This window comes from Xenopus laevis, chromosome 4L (assembly GCF_017654675.1).
Source record: "Xenopus laevis strain J_2021 chromosome 4L, Xenopus_laevis_v10.1, whole genome shotgun sequence".
In the NCBI taxonomy this organism is placed as follows: domain Eukaryota; kingdom Metazoa; phylum Chordata; class Amphibia; order Anura; family Pipidae; genus Xenopus; species Xenopus laevis.
The window spans coordinates 120628189-120654124 of record NC_054377.1 but is presented as its reverse complement, the minus strand read 5'-3'; the positions used below and the strand labels follow the sequence as shown (position 1 = coordinate 120654124).

At 40.8% G+C, this 25936-nt stretch overlaps 1 protein-coding gene and 2 long non-coding RNA genes across 3 annotated transcripts; 1 reads left to right on the top strand and 2 right to left on the bottom strand.

Moving 5' to 3' along the window:
* Positions 1-472: 472 nt before the first annotated feature.
* kdelr3.L (KDEL endoplasmic reticulum protein retention receptor 3 L homeolog) lies at positions 473-6546 on the bottom strand. The gene is given in 5 exon segments (NM_001086294.1): positions 473-721; positions 1293-1545; positions 3862-4020; positions 4582-4682; positions 6151-6546. Coding segments are annotated over 5 exon segments (645 nt in total). The 5' UTR covers positions 6242-6546; the 3' UTR covers positions 473-680.
* Positions 6547-19629: 13083 nt separating this feature from the next.
* LOC121403104 lies at positions 19630-20441 on the bottom strand. The gene is made up of 2 exons (XR_005967052.1): positions 20145-20441; positions 19630-19963 (listed from the first exon to the last, which is right to left on the bottom strand). It is a non-coding gene; the product is annotated as an uncharacterized LOC121403104 (long non-coding RNA).
* Positions 20442-20449: 8 nt separating this feature from the next.
* On the top strand, positions 20450-21152 carry LOC121403105. Its single transcript, XR_005967053.1, has 2 exons — positions 20450-20621; positions 20819-21152. It is a non-coding gene; the product is annotated as an uncharacterized LOC121403105 (long non-coding RNA).
* Positions 21153-25936: the final 4784 nt, after the last annotated feature.

The window sequence follows — 25936 nt, the reverse complement described above, 5'->3', positions numbered from 1 at the left end:
TTGAATTTCGCGCCGTATGCAAATTAGCCTTCGCTAGCGCAACTTCGCTTTATATAGCGAAACGCTAGCGCAACTCTGCAACCTTTCGCTACCCCTGTGCGTAACTTCGCATTTTAGTTAATTTGCGTAGCGCTGGCGAAAATTCGCCTGGCGAAGTGCGGCGAAGTTGCGCAACTTCGATTCTTAGTGAATTTGCCGCTCAGTCTGAGAAACACTTATCTAGACTTGTAACACAAATAAAACATGGATACAGTAGCCTATTGTAATGTAACAAAGATGGAGCAGAGAGCTCTAAACCCTCAGTGGACTATCTCAGCTGATCAGAGATGGGAACGTTCCTTTAAATCCTTGTTTTTAACCTTGGATAACCACATGTATTCCAGCCACAAGGATAAACTCACTTAAAGTGAAGGAAAGTTATGGAGTATTTTTTGTAAATGTGCTCCATGTAGAATGATGTCAGACGTGTTATCCCAAATATACTTTATTAAACTTTAGCAAAACCCAAGAAGGTAATAAAGGAACCGCTGCAGTTTTACTATCCACTAGCCATGGAAGAGAAAACAGGAATGGAAGCATAATGTGCAGAAGTACATGACCTGCTAATAAAGTCTGTGAGGGAAGAAGTAGGAAGAAGTCCAGGGGGGTGGCTTAGTGCAGGTCACTGATGTCCGGCTCTTTCACACTGGCATAGGGAGGCTCAGCTTCTTGCCCTTGAGAACTGGAAATAAAGTAGGATGAGTAACTGCCATTTTCATTTGTAAGCTTGATAACAGGAGGACTTCCACTGGTTAGTGCCCTGTCCTATGTATACTGCATAATAATAATGATGGCAGCCATATATTTGATACTATGAAGCAACAGGTGCATTTGTCCTAGAAAATGTATTCTCCTCTAAAGGCCTTTCCAGTTCATACACATACATTTGTCATTGCATACATGGGGGAGGGGGCAGGTGCAGAAAACATATGAGCTGACCCTTTCTGTGCCTTACGGCATACGTGCAATATGTTGGCTGCTGCCACCTGAGCGACCAGCACACACAGAGCTTAGCATGACCATCTGCTGTGGACCTGAATATAAATCCTGTATTTCTGCACACAGAGAGGCAATGTAAAGTGCAGCTGCATGCTATATTCCAACAAGTAACCTCTATATCTGTGTGGGTGCTTTGTGCATTTCCCTATGTATCCTGTAAAAAAGTGTTAGGATTTAGTCCTTGTACTTCAGTGTGTGTTACCTGGATATTAGCTCCCCTCTGATCTAGCCACTGCTTTGCACCTGTTCCTTACCTTTGGTAACATAGAGGTAGAAGAAGTCGAAGTAAAAGATGGTTTGCACTACGCCCGACACTACTGCGATCTGATCGTAGAACTTCTCAGTGTGGTAGCGCCAGATCCAGTTGGCCAAGTAAAGCACACGATAGAGGCCCAAGAAGAAGAGATAGTGGGTAGTGATAGATTCCGCTTCTCCTGTCTTACTGATCATGAAGAGCTGGGGAAGGATGGCCACCGACTCCAAGTAGATAGAGAAGGTCCATAAGATCTGCAGAGAAAATTACATTCAGAGGTTGGGTTTTCATACAAATAGGATCCAAAGAGGAGAAAGCCTAGATTTGTGTATCTCACAGAGAAGGCACTTTGCACAATTCCCCATGGAAACTATATTCTTCCAACAGAAGGGGGCGCCAAAACTTGTGCCTCTTTCTCTGCGTGTGGCAATGCCTACATTTGGCATAGGAGGTGGGTGGTATCTGTTGGCTTGCCCCGAGTTTAGGGGTCATTCAGAACAAACAGACCAGAAGTAAGGTGGTTACAAGGTGTTGGTGCAGAATACAGGGTTCCTTTGCACCCATAGGATCTGTGATTGGCACAATGATGTGGTTTTGGGAGGGATAGTTGCAACTGATTTCTGAAATGGGCTCTAACAAGTGCCTTGATTTCACAGCACTTAATAATAAATGATAAATAAAACATAACATCACATGGCATTCAGGGAATGGGCTCCATCTGAGCAGCAAGAAGTCACAATTATATTTTAAAAATAAAAACAAATTGCATTTTCCCTCAAATACCATCAAGATGTGTGTTATGGAATGCCACAGGGCAGAACAGAGGAATCAGTTTGGCCAATGGCAGATAGGATTGAATGGGATCGCCTGTGACGGTTTCGGCCAGAAAATATAAACTTGAACATTAGAGCATGTGATGGGTTCAGGCAAATCAGCCATTGTTCCGCCAACAGAGACAATGGGATGTGTGCCACAGGCTTTAAAGGAACAGTTCAGTGTCAAAATAAAAACCGTGTACATAGATAGGCTGTGCAAAATAAAAAATGTTTCTAATATAGTTAGCCAGAAATGTAATGTATAAAGACTGGAGTGACTGGATGAGTAACATAATAGCCAGAACACTACTTGCTTTTCAGCTCCCTTGGCTTCCACTGACTGGTTACCTGGCAGTAACCAATAAGTGACTTGAGGGGGGGCACATGGGTCATATCTGTTTTTGAATCTGAGCTGAATGCTGAGGATCAATTGCAAACTCACTGAACAGATATGTCCCATGTGGCCCCCCTTCAAGTCGCTGACTAACTCAGCAGGAAGTAGTGTTCTGGCTATTATGTTAGACATCCAGTCACTCCATCCTTTATAAATTACATTTTTGGCTAACTAACTATATTAGAATATGTATTTTGCACAGCCTGTTTATCCAGTTTTTATTTTTACATTGAACTGTTCCTTTAAGATGGCTGTTCATTCAACAATACAGGGAGACATTTTGACCAATAGTCAGCATTACTGCCAGAACGTTAGTGCATCTGTGCCCTAAGTGAGTTTTTTCTGGCAGATCATACCAGATGACAGTTGGACTCTCCATAGAGATTATAATGGGAGACAGGGATATTTTTTCTATATAGACATCTAAGGGCCGTGTCCAGAGCAGCAGCTTTGGGGTGGCAGCCTTAGGGCACCTATATTAGGAAACTAAATCCAGAGGTGGGGAGGTTACCCCTCTTTCTGATTGGACAGTCTGCACATGCACCAAGAAGAGGAATAGCTGGGTTTACGGAACGCATTTTAGGACATCCTCCGGAAAATTTCTGTCCTCCATGCAATGTCCTACGGCTTAGGAATGCCACGTCGGGTGCTTTTACTGTCACTCATCCTCCAAATCTGCAGTCATACCTCCATTCTCTACCCTCCCTTCTCAGCCGTCAGCCATACGAACTCTGCCCTCAGCCCTCCGTCTTCCGCCCTCCCTGCTCAGCCCTCTACGCTCTTTCCTCAGCACTCAGCCTTCCGCTTTACCTGTTCATCCTTCCGCACTTCGCCCTCCCCCCTCAGAACTCATCTCTCAGTCTTCTCTCTAAGCTTTGAGTCCTAGAAGGCCGAAATGTGTTTAAAATATCTCTATAATAATACTGGCAAAGTGCAGAGGGATGAAGAGGTAAAGCGGAAGGCCAAGTGCTGAGGGTAGAGGGCTGAGCAGGGAGGGAAAAGGGCGGAAGGCAGAGGATTAAGAGCGGCATTCCTAAGCCATAGGACATCGCATGGAGGACAGGTATTTCGCCGGATGTCCTAAAATTGGTTCCGTATGGGTTCTGGTGCCTAGGGCAGCATCATCCACCCTCCAGTCAGATCTGACACTGGCCCAGACAAGATGATCTGACTGTTTGGCCCATGGATTATCAACCTTATTAACAAGGGAAGTTCTGGGAAGTTTGGGATGCTGGGTGGAAATGCAGAAATATGCAGTGTTACTGAGGCCAGAGAGCATCACACGTTGCATCTGTCATGTACAAATCTGCATCTCTGCTCTAACAAATCACCTACTTGCTTCCATTATATTCCCGACTCACCTCTAGAGGGGTGAATTCATAGTTCTCCAAGAAGGAAAGTCCGATAACTGGCACCAGGAGGAATTCTAGACGAAATGTGTCATTCTCACTGTCATAACTCTTCCTTAATTTTCCATAGATCAAATAAACTGTAACGTATGCGCAGGCCAAGAAGATGATCTAGAAAAGAGTTTGAGGTTTAACAGATAAATCCTTCAACAACAAATGAGGTGGTTGCATTTTCTAAAGAGGTACATCCATATAGTCTGCGGGTGGAATTATTAGTCACATAGTCTGCCCTTGGTGTCCACACAGACAAGGGAGACCTCTGAGCAAAGTCAGTAATGGCCGTCACATGTAGTGTTTCCTCCACCGCCAGAGAAAATGTCCATACGCCTGTAACAACCCCATATATGTGACCGTTTTCTGCAATTTGCACACGGTTTCCCTAATTGTCAATCATCAAGGAGTACTTTATAAAGGCACTATAATATTCTATTTGTCCAACAAGGACACTATATGGAAAGTAAACCTTGTGGCTATGGGGAGCATGATAAAAACCTCATTCCCTCCCGCCAGGTCTCCCACTCTTGTGCATATCACAAGTCCGCTTTTTTTGCTTCCCCCTTCCTGGTATTTAAATGGGTTACTGGTATGTGGAAATGGAACAAGGATTTAAAGCTAGGCCCCATCTCAGCCATTCCCTGATGCACCATTAATGCTCTCATCCGTTTTTCTTACCTTCATTACAGTGTTGTAGGGAGATATAAATACAGTGAAGAGATCCAAGTACCGTGTTGTGAACACCAGTGCAAAGAGTAGCTGGCTTTTGCCCGATATACCTGCAGGGCACAAAAAAATGAAGTTTTTAATATGAATCATATTCCTCTTGTCTGGCAGTGATTTGCCTTTATTGACACAGTGACACCATGGCTCACAGTCTAACAGGATCATGCGTCAACTGCTGGGACCGGTCCACTGAGAACAGAGCTGGGCAACCTGTGCCATTGGGGCTATTACACACAGTTCTGGCTGGTGGAGCTGATACACTACCCAAGCTCATGAGGATTGCTGGGAGTTCTAGTTACACAGCTACAGTCTGGAGATTCCTATCAATGTGGAATGTAGATTCTGTCCCTTTCACATTCCTCCCTGTCCCCTTTGCCTTAAGGTGGCCATAGACGCAAAGATCCGCTCGTATGGAGACTAATCTCCTCGAATCTGCCCATGTGGCCAGACCCTTAAGGTGGCCATACACAGGCTGATAAAAAGCAGCCGACAGACCAAGTCCGCAGCTTATTGGCCCGTGTATGGGGCCCTCCAATGGGCTTCCCCATCGATATCTGGCTGAAAGTCGGCCAGATGCTGATCGGGGAGGGCTAAAAATCCCGTCGGATCATGGACATCGGTTCGTTGATGCAGTCCTACCGTCCGACCACCCGTTATGACCCTATAGTTGGGCCCTAGGACCCACGATCAGATCAGTCTGATATTACCCACCTCAAGGTGGCCATATTGGGGAGTGGATCTCTCTGTGTATGGCCACCTTTACCCTACACTTCCCAATGAAGCATCTGTCTATAGGGGGCGCTACTGGGCAGGCCCGGATTTGTGGAAAAGCCACCTAGGCCCGGGCCTAGGGCAGCAGGATTTTAGGGGGGCGGCATGCTGCCCAACCACACCCACATTGGTTCAAAAACACTGGGGATGCGCTGGAGATACAATCATTTTTTAAATCCCCATTGCTCCGGTCCAGATGATGAAAATTTGCACGAATAAAGGGGAGGGGACAGGGGTGACAAACGGCAGTGGGCCTAGGGGCACCCACTATGTAAATCCGGCCCTGCTACTGGGGAGAGGAGACCTCTAACAGATTTTCTGATAATTAGCCCATTACTTGGAAAATGGGGAAGAACACGTCTCCTCTGAGCCCAAAGATTCCTTGTTTTGGAAGCAGAGGAGCACCCCAAGTCTCATACACAGTGAGAAGAAGTGGGTAGAGGTGAGGCACAGGTCCTACAATGCCAACGTTTTGTTGGTTAGGGAGTGGGTTAAGAATTTCCTGACCCAACCATCACTACTGTACCAGTATCACTTGTAAAATAACTTCACTTTCCCAAGAAAGCCAATGAACTCACCAGCCCTGGGCCCATGAGTACAGTAACCAGTAATAAATCATTCACATCAGTCCCTGCCCCAGTGGAGCTTATCCCATTCACACTCAGCTGGGTCAGTCTAATAAGGACTATTTACTGCATTTCCCATTACTTAACCCTTTATGCTCCCAGTCCCCCTCCCCCTATCTCTTACCAGCACAGGACTTGCTCTTCCACATCTTCAGGAGCAGGATAATAATGGCCAGCAGATGGGACACATCCCCCAAAATCCGAAAAATATTCATTTTAGCTTCTTTTGGAAATTTGAAAAAACAGTCTTAAAAAAAAAGTTCTAAAAGCTCTTTAAAAGTTTTTTAAAAAAAATCAGAAGTTTAAAATAACGCCCGGCCTAAAGTGTCTGCAGTGAGAGACAAGTTATGTGGGCAGTTGCGCAGCGACAGTCGCAGGGACGCAGCAGGGTCGGAGCGATTGATGGGCGAGCAGGGAAAGTGCAGGCAAGTTAGAGAGGCGAGTGAGTAGAAGCACTTGTCTATCAGTGTCCGGCATGAGCCTGCGGGTCGGGGATTGGGGGTCGGAGCGCTACTGCCACTTTGTTCCTATAGTGAGCCCGGGTGACGTGGCTGCTGGCTGCACGGACATCAGGACACTGCTGCGGGAGTGGGAGGGGCCTGGGTGGGAGCTTCTTATGCCGACAAGCTGCAAGTTGGGAGAGGAGGGGGCGGAGGAGTAAATCTGCCCACAGGAGTCGTGGCACGAGCCATAGGTGGGTGTAGGAAGGTGCAGGGAATGCAACGTCTCCCCACGGATTTGTCGGTATTTCCTATAGAGAACCTACTCCTCTAGGCCCCGCCCCTATCCCTCTGCATGTCGGGACTTTTCGCTCCTCTGCAGCAGCTGCACTCACTCACTGACATGAAGTGGAGCAATTTAATGATACTGATATCTCCCTCCATTCCTTTATCTGCAACAGCGTCAGGCCTCTCGCTGACACACAGACCCGTGTAATATCGCTCGCCTTTATTACCTATTATACCCCATTCCACCCATAATAGGCCTATAGCTCTGCTGCTGCTACACCCCCCGAAAAATGGCCACAGTGTGCGCGTCCCTCAGTCACATGCTGCTCCTGTACGGCTGATAAACAGCGGATCTCACCATTGAATATTGGGGAGAGGGGGACTTTAGTTGTGTCACTGAAAAAATTTGGTTGCTTAGGTAAATAAGAAATCACAGAGAAATCTCAATTGTACATCCCCTGATTTCAAGTTTCCTCCAGTTTTTGTGGCCCCACCAATACATAATGTATAATATATTTCGCTGATTATACATTTTCCTGGATTTTACATTTCCATTTTTTCTGGTTGCCTCAAAAACGGGGAAATGGGGTTCTACCAGTGTCGGACTGGCCCAGCGGGAGACCAGGAAAACTCCCGGTGGGCCCAGGTGTCAGTGGGCCTCTTGCTTCTAAACATTTGGTCTATTTCATGGTCAATTCCTATTTCTTTATAGGTACAAAAAGTTAATGGAAGAAAAGAGTTTAGTATGTAGATATAAGAGACTAGAAAAATAAACAGGTTGAGTGAGGAGAGGAGGTATAATAGTATGGAAAGTGGGCCCTGAGGCTAAGGTTTTCTGGTGGGCCCCTGGCATCCCAGTCCGACACTGGGTTCTACAGTAGTCACAAGTGCATCGGCCCTAACGTAGCAGCTCTCACAGTGGCCTAACAAGATGTTCAATTTAGCCCCCCAAAACATTGCTAGGTTGTCTAATTCTACCAAGAAATTATACATTAACAAGGGCCTTTCAGGGCCCTCTATTCTCACTGCCCCCCTCCTGCAGGTTCTGCTTCCTCTGTAGGGTTGCCACCTTTTCTGGAAAAAAATATCGGCCTTCCTATATCTTTACATTTTTTCCTTATTAAAAACATTGGGTTCAGCCATCACTTTTACCGGCCCGGGTGGCAACCCTAGTAGTTACGCCCAGGCCCGGATTTGTGGCAAGGCCACAAAGGCCTGGGCCTATGGCGACAGAATAATATGGGCGATATGCCGCCCAGTCGCTTACCGGTTAGCACAGCTCTTCATTGCAGGCACGCATGTGCACTCGCACCAGAGGGGGTATGCGGGCGGGCTACAGGACCTCGGAGCGCCTGGCCCTTGAGCTCTCACACTGGTACCTGGTACTATGGAATACACCATTGAGAACAGCAGGCGTGATTATTGGTGTGCCAGTAAGGTAATTACTACAGTAACAGATCCATCTCATCCTTTTTACAAACTTTTTGATCCCCTGCCATCTGGCAAAAGGTATCGTAGTCTTCTGGCCCGCACGGCCAGGTTTTGTAGCAGTTTTATACCCTGTGCTGTGAGATTTTTGAATGAACAGGCATCTTTTTAATTCTGCGGTGAAGATTGTATATGGACTGTTATTCCTTTCAAATAGTATTTTTAGTGGTTTTCAGTGGTTTTATATGTCTTTGTAAAATGATGGGTTTCATGAATTAGGTTACAATATTCCCTGTCCTGGTTCCCATGGTAGTAAGGAGAATATAGGAAGAGCGATGAGCTGGGGAATGGGTTTATTGCATGTGTTAGGGTAAAGTAAAATATGCACAGGTAAGCACAATGCACAAGTTGCACTTTTTTCTCCCGGAGTGTCTTAGGGACGCAGTATAATATCTTTTGCACAGAAAATATAAAATATTTGAATTGTTGTAGATATGTAATAGTATTTGTGTATAGGAATTCTATATGCACACAAGCTACTGCCAACCACTTTTGGCAGCCAGGGCAAAGTAGTCTCTGTTTGGCAATGACATACGGAATCCTTGCAGACTCATCTGAGCACCAGATTTTATCTCGATGGACGCAACATTGTGCATTAGAGTTTATGAATCCTATGCCTGTAAATTAGCGGCAAATCAGGTTTTTTAATTCTCAAGTGTTTTGTATCTCCGCAAGCATTGACAAAACACGAAAACTACTCAGTATCCCCCTCCTCATTGAACGGCAAGCACTGGTGTTCTTCCTGGGCAAGTGATCACTCAGCTCTGGAAAATGCATTGCTCACTTGGTGAAGTGAAACTGTTGCAGGGGGATGTATGGGTCCCTTTAAATAATAAGTCAAGCCATAGCAAAAAATGCCACTTTGTAGGGGCCTGGGGCTTCAAAATATTTTATTAAAAGTGTGATATTTTATATAAGTGTGATAGGATTGGGGGAGGGGGTCGGTAATTGGTTCATCAGTACAACATAGAATGATGAAATTAATAAAGGGAATGTGGAATCTTCACATACATGAAGATGGGCTGCCTAGGCTTGGGCCTGCTCCTGAAATAAGGAGTCTATACAATGTGCACTGTCCCCGAGAAGACACAAGGATATACCTTGATAACAGAGGAAATGAAGTTCGACTATAATTAAGGGTTTGTTTATCACTTTTGTCAGTTCAGTTGTTTTTCCGATAGTTCACCAGAAACTTTTAGCATTTTATAGAATAGCTCATTCCAAGCAACTTTTCAATTAGCTTTCATTTTTTATTTTGTATAGTTTTTTAATAATATACCACCTTCTTCTGACTCCTTCCTGCTTTCAAATGGGGGGTCACTGACCCCATCTAAAAACAAAGGCTCTGTTAAGCAACCATTCTACGAAACGAACATTCGTACTACTTTCGGACGGTGTGTGGAGTATCCTGACATTTTTCGAATAATGGCGATTGATCCTTCAGTTGATCGGACAGAGTAAAAGATTTATATCATTTACTGATCATATCTCTGCATGTATTGCCTACACCAGGGGTCGCCAACCTTTTTCGGCCCGTGGCCCAGGGGAGGGGTCGGTGTCCAATTCTGGAGCACCGGAGCACAAGGCGTCCATTTCGGTGCACCACGTTAATTGTCCCCTAGGTTTGGTGGCCCAGTTCAAGACTGCGGCATGGCTGTTGGTGACCCCTGGCCTACATGATATCACTGGGAGATTGTCACTACTGTTCGTCACACAGAACTTTAATATGATTGCTGTCTGTCACTTAATGGCCCGAGCATCATGTGATTTGTTCTCTTTACTACTTTATATTAATCTGAATGGTTAGTTGCAGGTCTGAAGATTGGCACAATCGTTCGTTAATGCACATCTATGGTCAGTTTAAGACGACAAACATATTGTTACTGCTACTTTTTATTACTCATCTTTCCATTTAGGCCCTCTCCTATTCATATCACACAGTCTTTTATTCAAAGCAATGCTTGGTTGCTAGGATAATTTGTACCCTAGCAACAAGATTGCTGAAATTGCAACTGGAGAGATATTAAATAAAAGCTAAATAACTCAGACACAATAAAAATTTAACACTAAGGGGGATTTTTTTTTCAAAATTTTTTTTTTCAAAATTTGTGTTTTTATTATAAAATCTGAATTTTTAGTGAAAAAAACCTGAATTTTTCAGAATTTATTATACCCCGAGGATGGAAAAAGTACGAATCCGGAAATCCGGCATCTCAGACCTGGCGAGGTTGCATATAAGTCAATGGGAGAAATCCCACATATTTTTTGATCTGCGCTTGGTTTTTGGGTGGAAAATCCATACAATTCATATTTTTCATGATTTTTTCCGCAAAAATTTTTTTGGTAAAGTGTATTAATAAATAAAAAAACCTGTGCGAATTTGATCGGAGTTTTTTGCAGAAAATATTGAGATAAATTCAGATTTTGATAAATGGGCCTCTAAATGCAAGTTTCTTCAGAATATCACTCTCTACATCATACTAAAGGTTACTTTAAAGGTGAACAACCCCTTTAAAGTTACATTTTCGCCTTTTTATGTCTTTCTAAAGCAGCTCTGGGGGCAGGGGAGTCACCAACTCTAAATTGATACATTTAGTTGATATATTTATATATTTATTTATATCTTCTGAGTAGAATCCATGCATTTCATTACAGGCAGCTGATAGAATTGATACAAAAGTAACTAATATGCCACAGAAATGTACCAGCTAATGTAGCAAATTGTAACAGTTCAGAATCTGCACCTGGATCACTGAGCTGCCACTCAAACACCAGAGACAAACATTAAGCTTCAATTTTGTAAAAATGGTATAAAATTAAACATGGAGATCGATTGAAAAAAGTCTTTATTTCTGGTGAACAATCTGAAAACAACTGGACAGAGAAAAGTGTTTGAAAGTTTAACTGGGTGGCCATTAGGGGGACAGTCATTGCGGGCCAGTGAATTATACCTTTAAAGGGCGGCCCGGCTGTGCTTTACGTTCAGAAGCCAAATGTGCCAAGAGCCAAAGAAGCTGCGGTCGCTGAAAAGAACTTTCAAGGTAAGTTCCACTGAACACCAATTGTCTATTTTTTTTTTAAAACCCTGGCCACCAATGGCTTTTATTTCAAACTTGGGGCCACCAATACATTTTTTCAACATATGGAGGGGCCGTCAGTTTTTTTTGATGTGTGGGGAACCCTGGCCACCAATGGATTTTTGTAAAACTTGTGGGAGGGGGCCTGGCTACCAATCCATTTTTTTCGCATGTGGCCACCAATGATTGTTTTTAATGTGGTGGGGGGGATTACTTGTATAGGGGACACTGGCCACCAATTGTTTATTTTTGACTTAGGGATTAAACCAAATGGCTCTTATTTGTACATTAGAAATTTAATTCTTAAACTAAGTGCAATTTAGCTTAGTGTAGGTACCTGCTTAAAGAGTCTACCTTGATGTGGTGGCAGGCTTAATAATACTTTGATCAAAAGTTACTGTTCAGCACTTTTGTCCCTTTTACTGTGATGTGGGTGGGGACTGTGGTGTGGTGGGTGGGGCCCAGAAAATGTTGTATGGGGCCCCATGATCTCTGATGGCTGCCCTCAGTGTACAACCCCTTTAAGGAACAGTTGTATTCTAAAACAACTGGACTTGCTGAGTAATTGAAGACATTTCACTGCTCATCCGAGCAGCTTCTTCAGTTCGACTGACTGGTGTGGGAAGTTCTCGGCATATAAACTCTTCCACTATATGGCACATTGTAACTCTTCAAAGAGATGACATCTGAAATTCACAGAGGTGTTGATTCTGTGTAGTTACTGTGATAGGATTATCCAATGTGTCATGTAATTTACTTGTGAGAGTTACATGAATGGATGTGTGAAGTGTTCTGAATCCGCCGGGGTACAGATGTGAGGACAGCATTGTATGTATCAGACAGGTGGTGTCGAAGGCCCCCGCCTCTGTTCAGGGATGGTTTCTCTACCTTGACATGAATCGCCTCTTTCAAACCAGCAGTCTTCTTTATCCAAGATTTGGACATTGTTATCTACAAAGGAGTGTCCCTTGTCTTTTAGGTGTAGAAAGACAGCAGAGTCTTGCCCTGTAGAGTTCACTGTCCTATGCTGAGCCTTTCGCTTGGTGAGCAGTTGTTTTGTCTCCTCACTGCACTGGACTGCAAATACCATATTGCTTAGTTTTTCTTTAGGTGTTGGATCCTTTGGGTGTAACAACAGTAGAATAGAACAGCACCACTCAATCTTCTTAAAATAAAAATGCCTTTATTATCCCCTTGACAAAGGCTATAGTCCCGAAACGGGTTGTTCTCATCATTGGCAAGTGTATCTGTTCCCTGTGGTTTGTCCCTTTTTGGCTTGATCTTGTAACTTGGTGGTATGTATATATTTGTACTAATACTGTTGTGCATAATATACCAGTTTGTCTGATGCATATTTGTTTGCTATACACTATATAAAAGACAATTTCTAAAATACCACCTTTGTTTACCAAGTATTATTTTCTTTATTGAGTGTGCATCCCCTCTCTATTCTTATATTTAGTTTTTCTTTAGGTGTTGGATCCTTTGGGTGTAACAACAGTAGAAAAGAACAGCACCACTCAATCTTTTTAAGATAATAATGCCTTTATTGCAGACTTCTGGACATCACAGCAACGTATCAGGCCTTAAATGGCCTTTTATCAAGCTAAACTGACAATTCAAAAACAGCTATTTAAACTCTTATGTGGCATTTAGTGGACAATTAGTAGCAAATTACAATCATGTGATACATATTCCTCTATATGTTAAACAGTGTAACAATTTACAAAAAGTATCAATTCGGATCCTTTGGGTGTACAAGTTTTTGTCTCAGTGTGTTGCTAGGTATGAAAAACACAGGGACGATGTTGAAAATCCTCCTGAGTTTCTCTGACACTCCAGCTACATATGGGATGACTGATTTGCCTCCTATGTGTCTCCGGGCGGTTATTTCTATTGGTGTTCCTGTTGGGCTTGGTTGCTGCTGTTTTGACAAAGGTCCAGTCTGGGTAGCCACACGCTTTCAAAGCTCCTCTGAGATGTTTTTGCTCTTTGTCCTTGGACTCTGTATCAGTTGCCACACATTCCGCCCTGTGGTGTGGAGTTCTAATGACACCCAGTTTGTGTTCCAGTGGATGGTGGGAATCAAACAACAGATATTGATCCGTATGAGTGGGTTTCCTGTATACTTCCGTCTTCAAGTTACCCCCCTCTTGGATACATATCAAACAGTCCAAAAAGGCAAGTTTGTTTTCATGGACATCTTCCCTTGTGAACTTGATGTTATTGTCCACTGAGTTAATATGTTCTGTAAAGGCCGCCACTTCATTGGATCTGATTTTAACCCAAGTATCATCCACATACCTGAACCAGTGACTCGGTGTAGTTCCCTGGAATGTAAGTAAGGCCCTCCTTTCCACTTCCTCCATGTACAAGTTAGCTACAATAGGAGAGACACAGCCATGTTTCTGTCTATAAAAAAGGTCCTGTTAAGGAACAAATCTAGCAACAAACATAATTGGTTAGGATTCAGCTTCGTTCTGCTGCTGAGGGTGTTGTCTTGCTGCAGTCGATTTCTTACAGTCTCAATCGCCTCTGTCGTAGGTATACATGTGAACAAAGAAGTGACATCATATGACACCATTGTTTCTTTTGCCTCTAGTGTAACGCCGTGAATCTTGGTTACAAACTCTTTGGCATTCTGGATATGATGCACTGTATTGCCAACCAACGGGGCTAAGATGTTAGCCAAGAATTTTGCAATGCTGTATGTCACTGAATTTATGCTGCTGACAATGGGTCTTAGTGGGGCTCCTTCTTTGTGTATCTTGGGGAGTCCGTGAAAGCATGGTGTGACTTCTCTGGGGTACAGGCAGCGGTATAAAACTCGATCGATGGCTTTCTCCTTTTCAAGTTGTAAGCAACCTATTACCTATCATCTTGTAACAGCTGGTTGGGTCTTTTCTTAAGGGTTCAGATGTATTGCTATCACTGAGTAGTGTGGTAATCTTGCAGTGATTGTGTTGAGCACAACTGTGCATCGCCCTTTATCTGCCGGCAGGATAGTGATGTTTGGGTCTTTACTTGTGTAGTAAGGTTAGAGAGGGGTGTTCTGGCACTTGACAAGGTAGCTGACACTTTTAGCCGGAGATGTTCTTCCTTTTCTATGTGATTATTATTATTGATGGCAGATTCTGTGGCTGTGATGATTTCAACTACTGGGATGTGTTGTGGTGTCACTGCATAGTTCATCCCCTTGGCTAGCATGTCCTTTTCTGACTGAGTTAGTACCTATCTGAGTTCTTAACCCACGTGTCTTTGGTGTTTATGGTGTCTCATCTTTCTGCCTCCAGGTTAGTTCTTCTGCTCTTTTACAATTGCTGCTTTGTGACAGTAAGGTGGTGAATTTGCTTATTTGTCTCTCCTTACTCTTAATGTGTTGGGCCATCTGTGCATGTTCAACATAAACAACCACCCTTTCCAGAGTTACATCAGGTAGTTGTTTTGCCAGATTCTGTTTCAGATGTTAAATTTTCTGCTTAAGGGCCTCATTGGTAAAATTAATCCGACTGACCCGTTTGTTTAGTAGATGTTTTTGGGCTTTTTGTAAAATCTTGTTGGCTCTGTGACCTTTACAGTGGAACCCAGGCGTAGGCTACAAGGGGCGAGCATATGTCGCTTTCACTTGCGGTGTTTAGGCATCCAGCATTGATGCGCTCAGAGCGCTTGGGTTCTGCACATGTGCGTTCAGTGCAGGCAAAAACGTTAACTGCCACTCACACTTCCCGCCAATAGAGCTGGTGCCTGCGTCCAATTGGATGCTGATCTACTGACCAGTCATTGGTCCCCTTTGCTGTCCATCCCTGATTCCCTTCTCCCATTGGACTCCTTTGCCTTAAATAGTGGCTTCCCCTTCCCTTCCTTGCTCAAGCTGGCTTCTGAATACTCAGATCCTGCCTAAGCGTTGTTCCTGTGTATGATTCCGGTTATAGACTCCTGCCTGCTTGACCTTGAGCCTGCCTTATCCTGTTTACGCTGTTCCGGTTTTTGACTTCTGCCTGGTTACCGACTTTGATCCTTGCCGCCTGTCTCGGACCTTGCCTGGTCTTGTTTGTTATTCTGCCTTCTCCTTGTCTGTACTGTGAGTATCCCAGACGTGTTCAGTTTCCCTGTTAATTCTGCAACAGAAAAAACGGGGCCTCAAAAGGGAGTTGGTGAAGACAGGGTCGTCAGGGGCGACCTTGTTCACTGAAGGGTACTTACTAGCGGCCTTCGTGGGTTTCTTGTTAACTAGCATTACAGCGAGTCCCCAATGTCGGTAGTTTTAGAGTATTCTCTCCAAAATGAATGGCAATATGACCCTATGAAGATTTTGATTCATACAGGTCATATCTAATATAAGTAATTCTAAAACAACTGGACTTACGATCTTCTGCAAAGAGTCAGAAGAAGAAGGCAAATAATTAAAAATCTATTCTGTTCTATAACATACTAAACGTTAACGTAAAGGCGATCGACCCCTTTAACTACAGGAGTTGGACCACAGCTGGTTCTGGGGGGTCGACTTCTTGGGAAAATGTAATCAGACCTTTTACCACAGTGGTACAAAGTGTCCCTTTTACAGTGGCAAATAAAACCTCTGGGGTATATGGGTCAATAGAAAGGGAAGGATAATAACTGGAAATTGTTGCCCCATTGTCCACTGATCTCACAGTGGCTGGACTGGTATATAATATATATTTTTGTGGCTTTTTACAGTGCAGCTATAACTGCAAGTGCAGAAAAAAGCTGAATCTGATGTGCCTTTTTTCATCTTTCTCTCTATATCCAATATCCAAATTCCCAAGTCCCCCAGCCCATCATAATAATAGCTATTTGCAGAGTGGCACCCACTGCTTATCCCGTAGCAACATGCTCAAAGCACCCTGTTGTACTGCAGCACCATGGACACTGGATATGTCAGCACCCATCTGCAATGCTCCTATGTTGGCTCATTCTTTCTGTCGTAAGAACAGGACTGGCCTGTACCCACCAACACTGCTCTCTTCACATTCCACAGGATTATTTATCTAACACAGTGCAGAGAGCAGCCAGTGTCCAGGGACAAGTACTCTGTGCAGGAGACTGATGGGACAGTGATTAGTGCTCTTACACTGTATGTAAATGACCCCTTTTATATCTATATTAAAATACTTAAAGGGGTTGTTCACCTTTGAGTAGTGATAGGCAAATACATTTGCCTGGCACAAATTTTTGGCGAATTGGCACGTTTTGCTGCCGGCAAATAAATTTGTGAATCTCCCGCGAAAATTCGCCGGCGTCAAATTCTTTTGGACACGCATCCAAAAAGTCGTGTGTCAACACTATTCAGACGCCCATTGACTTTAATGCCAGCATCAGCTTGGACATAGGCGTCAATTTCAGATTAGGGATGCACCGAATTCAGTATTCGGTTCGGGATTCGGGCTTTTTCAGCAGGATTCGAATTCGACCGAATCCTTCTGCCTGGCCGAACCAAATCCGAATTTGCATATGCAAATTACTGCGGGGAGGGAAATCACGTGACTTTTTGTAACAAAACAAGAAGGTAAAAAGTGTTTTCCCCTTCCCAAAAATATTTCAGATTTTCAAGATTTTTCGTTAAAATGTATAATTTTCACAATTTTTTCGTGAAAGTATCAGAATTTCACATCTTTTTCGTGAAAATGGCCAAATTTCACGGGTTTTTTCATGAAACTTTCTGATTTCGCGATTTTCCCGTGAATTTTTTGCCGTTTTGTGGGAAATTCGCACATTTTTCAGCAAAACGGGAGAAATTAGACCATCACTACCTTTGAGATAACTGTTAGGTTTTTTGAGTTTTTATTCAGCAGCTCTTCCATTTGCATCTTAAAGAGATACTGCCACCAGATTTTTTTTTTTTTTTTTTAAATCTATCAAAATATTGGCTTTGAAAGCTACTTATAACTTTGCCATAAAGTATTTGCACAATGCTTTTACATTGCCTGTCTGATGCCCCATGTTCCTGTATGAGGGGGCTGCCATATTTGTGCAGCAGGAGTCCGTTAGCATTAGAAACTTTAACTGACAGGCTGAGATGGGACAGTCAGGTTGGCAAAACATTCAGGTTTAGGAACTTCAACTAACAATTACTTACAAATACAAACCTCTCAGCAAAAATCAACATGACCTATAGGTATCTCAATATATTTTCATATTTTAAAAAGTATTTTTTTTAGTGTCAGTATCACTGTAAGCAATCTGGTAACTATGGTCCAAATTACCCTAGCAACCATGCATTTATTTGAATAAGAAACTGGAATATGAATAGGAGAGGGTCTGAATAGAAGGATCAGTAATAAAAAGTGGCAATAACAATACATGTGTAGCCTTACAGAGCATTTGTTTTTGAGGGAGTCAGCCCATTTGAAAACTGCAAATAAAGGCAAATAACTAGAAAACTCTAAAAAAGAAATAATGAAACCAATTGAAAAGTTGCTTAGAAATGGCCGTTTTATAACATAATAAAAGTTACCTTAAAGGTGAAGCACCTCTTTAATAGACTTTGATGTGTACAAATAAATTGGCTCATAAAAGATCCTCTTTAAAGCAGCAGTCATGTCGTGAATTCTTTTTCCATAACTTTCCATATTCTTATTTAAATAAACAGAAATATGAAGTCTTATTTGTGACTTCTAGAAATCAATAATATCATATAAATATGTCTTATCCAACCTGATTTTTGAATGAGATTTGTTCCAGGTTAAATTGGGGAATAATGAATATATCACACGTTCATGTTTATTTATGATGTTTTTACAGCCTCCTACATACCCAGTGTTACACATGTATGGAATCCGTTATCTGTAAACCTGTTATCCAGAAAGCTCAAATATTATGGAAATGTTGTCTCCCATCAACTCCATTTTATCCAAATTTTAATAAATGACTGCCTTTTTCTCTGTAATTATAAAAAAATACTTTATGGGATCTGTTATCCAGAAAGCATAGATTTACAAAATGGCTGTCTCCCGTAGATTGCATTTTATCAAAATAATCCATATTTTCAAAAACAATTACCTTTTTCTCTGTAAAAATAAAACAGTACCTTGTATTTAATCCAAACTAAGTTATAATTAATCCTTATTGGAAGCAAAACCAGACTATTGGGTTTATTTAATGTTTATGTGATTTTCTAGTAGACTTAAGGTATGAAGATCCAAATTAACGAAAGATCTGTTATCTGGAAAACCTCAGGTCCCGAGCATTCTGGATAACAGGTCCCATACCTGTACTTGATCCAAACAAAGATATAATTATTTTTTTATTGAAGACAGAACAATCCTTTTGAGTTTAATTCATGTGTAAATCTTATTTTAGTTAACTTAAAGTATGAAGATCCAAAATACGGAAAGGTCCGTTATCTGGAAAATCCCCGATCCCAAGCATTCTGGATAACTGCAATAGCAATAGGTACTAATTTGAGTTGGAGGCACAACTAGTTCTAGGTAGAATGACCGTCCAAAATACACCAAGGGCTAACGTAAAGGGGTTATACACCTTTAAGTGAACTTTTAGTATGTTATTGAATGACTAATTCTAAGCAACTTTTCACTTGTTCTTCATTATTTATTTTTTATTGTTTTTTAATTATTTGTCTTCTTCTGACTCTTTCCAGCTTTCAAATGGGGGTCACTGACCCCATCTAAAAAACAAATGCTCTGAAAGGCTACACATTTAGGAGCAGGTTTATAAAGGGTCGAATTTCAAATAAAAAAAAAAAACTTTGAAATTCAAATAAAACAGAAATGTATTTAAAAAAATCAAAGTTTTTTATTCGGTGAATAGGCCGTTTTCGTTCGAATATGAATCGAAGTAACATTGTTTTCGATCAATTCAATTCAAAGCTTTTTTTTTTTAAAAAACGTCCATTTTTCAAAGTCCACCAATTGACTCCAAATAGGTTCTAGGAGGTCCCCCGTAGGCTAAAACAGCAATTCGGCAGGTATAAAATGGTGAAGGTTCGATGTTAAATTTTTAAAAAAAACAGTACATAATAAATTTCGATATTCGAATTTGGACTATTCTCTAGTCGAAGTACACAAAAAATAGCTGGCAATTTGAATTTTTTTAATTCGAATTTTCACTTCGACCTTTGATAAATCTGTTATTTTGAATATTTATTACTCATATTGCTATTCAGACCCTCCCCTAATTATATTCCAGTTACATATTCAAATCAGTTGCTAGGGTAGTTTGGACCCTAGCAATCAGCTTGCTGACATAGCAAACTGGAGAGCTGCTGAATACAAAGCTAAATAAGTAATCCACCAAAAAATAGAACACAAGAAGATAGGCGCTGAGGCAGGATTAACTGCTAAATCATCAGTGTTTATTTGCCAACACTACATGTTTCGAACCATAGAAGGCTCTTTGTCAAGTGTGGAGACAATCAGTGCATCATTACTTAAAAGGTGTTAGACAGGAAGTGACACAATATAATGGAAACGAACTTTCCAATTATTAACCCTTGCCTAAAAGATTAGTGAAAAAATTATTTAGAAAAACATACTGAAGCGTGACAATGTCCAATACAGATTTTTGTTTGGTACAAATAAAGTCTTTTGAAGCGTTTCAATGGTGTCTGTTGTGTGTCTTTACTTTTTGCGATAAGTCTTTAAGGTGGAAGTAGGAAAAACAGTGACTGTGAAGATAAAAATATCATAGGGAATAAAAAACAATTTATTATCCAGGTTTAGTACTGCCTAAAAAAGCCTACCAAGCCCTCTTTTCATCACAAATTCTTAACAACAGAGTTACTAGGCCTTAAATGCCATTGGTTTATTATATATATGTTTAACAAATTTATTGAGCCCATACGTTACCATTAGAAGTTTTCAAACATATCTTGGCTATTAATACTGATCAATATCTGGAAGAGAAGAGTAATGCACATATTAGGACCGTTTATAAAGAACTTTTTATAAGAAACTTTTTACGCTCCAAGACTCATTCAAGCCTTTTGGATTCATAGTGTTTAGTTTCTTAATCCAGTACATTTCCCGTTGTAACAATTTGGTTTTCACCTCCCCTAGGAGGGTTTTGCACTACTTCTAGTACAAGCCATTTCAACTGATTGACATTGTGTTTCATTTCTGCGAAGTGCCTCGCAACTGCTGTATCTGTGTAGGTGACTTTTTTATGAATTTTTTTACATGAATCCAAAAGGCTTGAATGAGTCTTGGAGCGTAAAAAGTTTCTTATAAAAAGTTCTTTATAAACGGTCCTAATATGTGCATTACTCTTCTCTTCCAGATATTGATCAGTATTAATAGCCAAGATATGTTTGAAAACTTCTAATGGTAACGTATGGGCTCAATAAATTTGTTAAACATATATATAATAAACCAATGGCATTTAAGGCCTAGTAATTTCGTACTAATGGAACTCTGTTGTTAAGAATTTGTGATGAAAAGAGGGCTTGGTAGGCTTTTTTAGGCAGTACTAAACCTGGATAATAAATTGTTTTTTATTCCCTATGATATTTTTATCTTCACAGTCACTGTTTTTCCTACTTCCACCTTAAAGACTTATCGCAAAAAGTAAAGACACACAACAGACACCATTGAAACGCTTCAAAAGACTTTATTTGTACCAAACAAAAATCTGTATTGGACATTGTCACGCTTCAGTATGTTTTTCTAAATAATTTTTTCACTAATCTTTTAGGCAAGGGTTAATAATTGGAAAGTTCGTTTCCATTATATTGTGTCACTTCCTGTCTAACACCTTTTAAGTAATGATGCACTGATTGTCTCCACACTTGACAAAGAGCCTTCTATGGTTCGAAACATGTAGTGTTGGCAAATAAACACTGATGATTTAGCAGTTAATCCTGCCTCAGCGCCTATCTTCTTGTGTTCTATTTTTTGGTGGATTACTTATTTGCACCTACGGCGGAGGTGCCTCACAAGAAGACTGGGCAATACTATTTAAAGACTTTTCGGTATCCAGTCAACCTTGATTGCTGTACAAAGCTAAATAACTCAAAAACCACAAATGATAAAAAATAAGAACCAATTGCAAATTGACTCAGAATATCACTCTCTACATCGTATTAAAAGTTAACTCAAAGGTGAACAACCCCTTTAAGCTGCATTGGGGTAGAGGGCAAAACCAACTGTTTGGCAAACAATTATTTGTATGATGTAGGACGGCCAATGGGCATTTATCTGCTGGTGAATGACAATCGTCACTCCCCAAAAGCTGCAGGTTGTTAGGTGCTGAGTGTTGTTTCTCACCAACCAATCGGTCTCGGGTTTAGTGGCACTGATGTAAAGCTGCCATATTGTCCTGCTGCCGCCATCTTGTTTTACAATGCCGACCATTGGTCATTATTTCTACCATCACCTTTTGATCATCTGGTCAAAGGAAGTCTCACCGAAGGACAGACATGAAGATATCTGTTTATTTTCACTAACAAATTGAGTTTAACTCAGATTTGTCATGTTATTAAATTTTTTATCATAATTAGTACAGAATAAGGCCATTTTCATACATGAACAGAAATAATTATAAAGATGATTTAAATAAACCAATAATGGAGGACAAATTCATGTCCAGATTCACCAAATTCCACTTTTATGAATGGAGGTGGCTTAATTGCCTCCTGAGATGGATTGATCCATAGCATTCATTTAAGAGAGGCTTTCCCACTGCAAAGTACAGCTTAACAGACATGGCCCTATTTGCAGAGGATTATCTGCTGAAGGGTCATTTATACATTTCAAACTTAGGAAGGTATGGGGGGGGAGAAGTTGACAACATTTTCTCCCGATCTATATTGGTCCTCTCTCCCCACCACGCAGCGCCTTCGTTTCCACGGTAACTGGGCCCTGCTTTAGAATTATTTCCACAGTGACCGAATTTGGCAAAAGATCTTGTTTTTTTCAGTATTTTATTTTTTTCCTGAGATGCTAAATTTATCTTTTTTTTTTTTTTTTTTAACTGAGTTGATATGTAAAAAGAAAAAAAGAATCATCTTTACTGTGGGAGTCATATTGCCTCTAACGTTTTCCCAACACACTTCATGTACAGAAAATAACAAAGAGAAATAAAGACAGAACTTTTCTTATCGATACAAGCCATAAATAATTCTTGGATGAGGAAAACTATTATTTCCCTTAACTGGCCGATGATGTTTAGAACCTGTGACCCAATGTCCTTCATTTTACTACCACAGAATCTGCACCATCACAATGACCAATCGCAACCGGTTAGACGGCCTATTCTACTGGCGTCTTGTAATCAGAATAATGAAGGCAAATATCTGATTACTATGGGATGAAGCTCTACCTTTAATACATAAGAACCACTCTCTTTAGCAGTTCCTTTAATTCACAATTCACAATTCAAAATGTGAATTTTACATATATTACATAGGGAATAATGTTGCCCCTATTTTCAAATACAGGTATAGGATCCGTTATCCAGAAAGCTCCAAATGATGTGTATATCTCCCATAGACTCCATTTTAATCAAATGATTCAATGTTTCGAAACATATTTCCATTTTCTCTGTAATAATATAACAGTACCGTGTAGTTGAGTCCAACTAAAATATAATTAATCCTTATTGGTAGGAAAAGAATCCTATTGGTTTAATTTAATGTTTAAAGGAGAAGGAAAGCTATTGCCTATAGATTAGCCACAACAGTGCAAGCTAGAACTCTATATTTATTCTTTAGAATGCTTTTCCATACCCGAGTAAACAGCTGTAGACACTGTCTCTGTTTAGGATAGCAGCAGCCATATTAGCTTGCTGTGACATCACTTCCTGCATGAGTCTCTCTCTGCTCACTCATGGCTCTGAGCTGAGATTACAGCAGGGAGGGGGAGAGGAGCAAACTGAGCATGCTCAAGCCCTAGCCCTGCAGGTTTGAACTGAAATAAGAAAGTCTGATACAGAAGTCCATGTGTACACAATAGAAGAAATGCGGTGTTTCTTTTAACAGAGCAACGTTACTTTGAGGGTTTACTAAGTGTACTCATATAGACCTTTCTGATAAAGCTTACTTATTTTAAGCTTTCCTTCTCCTTTAAATGATTTTGAGAAGACTTAATATATGAAGTTCCAAATTACAAACAACCCTTTATCTAGAAAACCTCAGGCCTTGAACATTCTGGATAACAGGTCCCATACCTGTATAAGGATATTGTAATTTACCAAGGAACGCATGAAATCTGGAGGCTGGTGCTTTCTAATAGGGTCGCATTTTACAACAGAGGGTTATATTACTTTTATATAATTAACATGTTTTAGTGAATCTAGCAACACAAACTGCATCGCTGAACACGGTTTATATAGTGAATAAAGTACCCCCTCTTGTAAAATATATAGTGAATAAAGTACCCCCTCTTGTAAAATATAAGGATATTATAAGTTACCGAGGAGTTTCTTGACCATATAAAAACACGAGGCCGAAGGCCGAGTGTTTTTATACAGGTCATGGAACTCCGAGGTAACTTATAATATGCTCATATTTTACAACTGGGGGTACTTTATTAATTATAATACACAAATTTTAGTGAGTCATGTGACAGAAATTACATCAGAACTCACCGTTTATAACTGATGACATCACTACTCACCGTTTATAAGGATATAATTTACAGGATATTCATGGCTTTTGTGTATTATAAGGATATTATAAATTACCGAGGAGTTTCATGACCATATAAAAACACGAGGCCGAATGAACTCAGAGGTAACTTCTAATATCCTCATATTTTGCAACTGGGGGTACATTATTTATTATAATACACAAGTTTCAGTGAGTCATGTGACAAATGACATCAGAACTCACCGTTTATAACTGATGACATCAGAACTCACCGTTTATAAGGATATAATTTACAAGATATTCATGGCTTTTGTGTATTATAAGGATATAATTTAAAAGATGTTCGTGTGTATTATTTATTATCACTTCTCGCCAGAGTGTCACCCCGGATTTTCAGCAATCAGCATTGTACAAGGAGAGCACCTCCCTCACATCATAAAGGTTAGAAGCCAAGCACTGAGTTTTTCTGCAGCCAGAAGATCATCCTACAATAGATATTAAATTAGCTCTTTCTCTGTCTGCCCTTCAGAATGTGCAATTACTCTGTCACCCTGCGTTACAAGATAAGCCAGTAGTATCTTAATCTGCTCATGACAATTTGCAGTTATTCTATGTGGCAGAAAAGGCAAGTATTGTCTGGGCCTGTCCTTTGCTTTATTTGTGCAAAATATGTTCTATGTTTTCTAGCCCCCCGGAAAAATGTTGCCATAGCTAAAGTCGCTCTGTTCCTCCCCTCAGTAATGAGCTCATTACTCTATAAAGCCATGGGGGCAAATTTACTTACCTGTGAAAATCCGCCAGTGCTGGCTTCGCGCACATCGCAACACTTCGCCAGGCATAAATTCACCTGGACAACGCTAATTCATGAAGATCTGAAGTTGCACACAGGGTACCAAACGCTTGTGAAGTTGCGCTAGCCGAAATACAATCAGCAGTTCAAAGTTATGCTAGTGTTCGCTAATTTGCATACGGAGAGAAGTTAAAGTACAATGGACGTATATGCTGCAGCAAATACATTACACTACACAAGGCCAGGGAACCATAATAAAATTATATAATGCCCTACACATGTGCCCACAGTATAGTTTAGGTGCCATATGTTATCAAATGTAGGGGGGAAGGAGGGTACCCCAAAAAAAAAATTAGATCTTTTTCAGCCTATCACCCTATAAAAAGGAAAAGACGCCAGCGTTTTTTTGGGACTTAGAAAAAATTTCAACTTTTTTTTGAGAAACTCCTATCTACTCTATTGCATTTCGTGTCTGAGGTGGCGAAGGCAAGTCTGGCGATAGAGGTAACGGTCAGTAAAATCCGCATCGCCAGCGCCCATTAGTAAATCGGCAAAGTGCCAAAATGACGTTGAATTTTCGCCAGCGTAAGCCTCTTCGCCCTTTAGTAAATTTGCCCCATAGAACTGCAACTCATTATTAGGGCATCACCTGCCCCCTGTAATAAATAAGCCCTCTTATTTTTATTTCTAACATAATACATGTGTTTACACATTAAATGGCTCTTCAAGTTAACTTTTAGTATATTATAGAAAGGCAGATTCTTAGCAACTTTGCAATTGGTCTTCAATTCATCATTCATTTTCTTGTAGTTTTTTTAATTATTTCTCTTGTTATATTGCCTCTTTTCAGCTTTCAAATGGGGGTCACTGACCCCAGCAGTCAAAATTCAGCTGCTCTGTAAATCTACAGTTTTATTGTTATTATTACTTATCTTTCTATTTTGGTCTTCCTCTATTCATATTCCTGTCTCTCAAACCACTGCCTGGTTGCTTGCTTAAATTGGGCCCTAGCAACCATATGGTTGTGGAAATTCAAGACTGGAGAGCCGCTGAACAAAAAAGTTAATTTATAAGCAGCAAATAATAAAAAAAAATTGTTACCAACTGCAAATTATCTCAAAATTTTAATTTAAAAGTGAACAAGTAAAAATGGTGTGTACAGTCATATGAAAAAGTTTGTGAACCCCTCTCAGCCTGCATAATAAATTACTTCACTGTCAACAAAAAAGATAACAGAGATATGTCTTTCATTTCCCAGGAATACT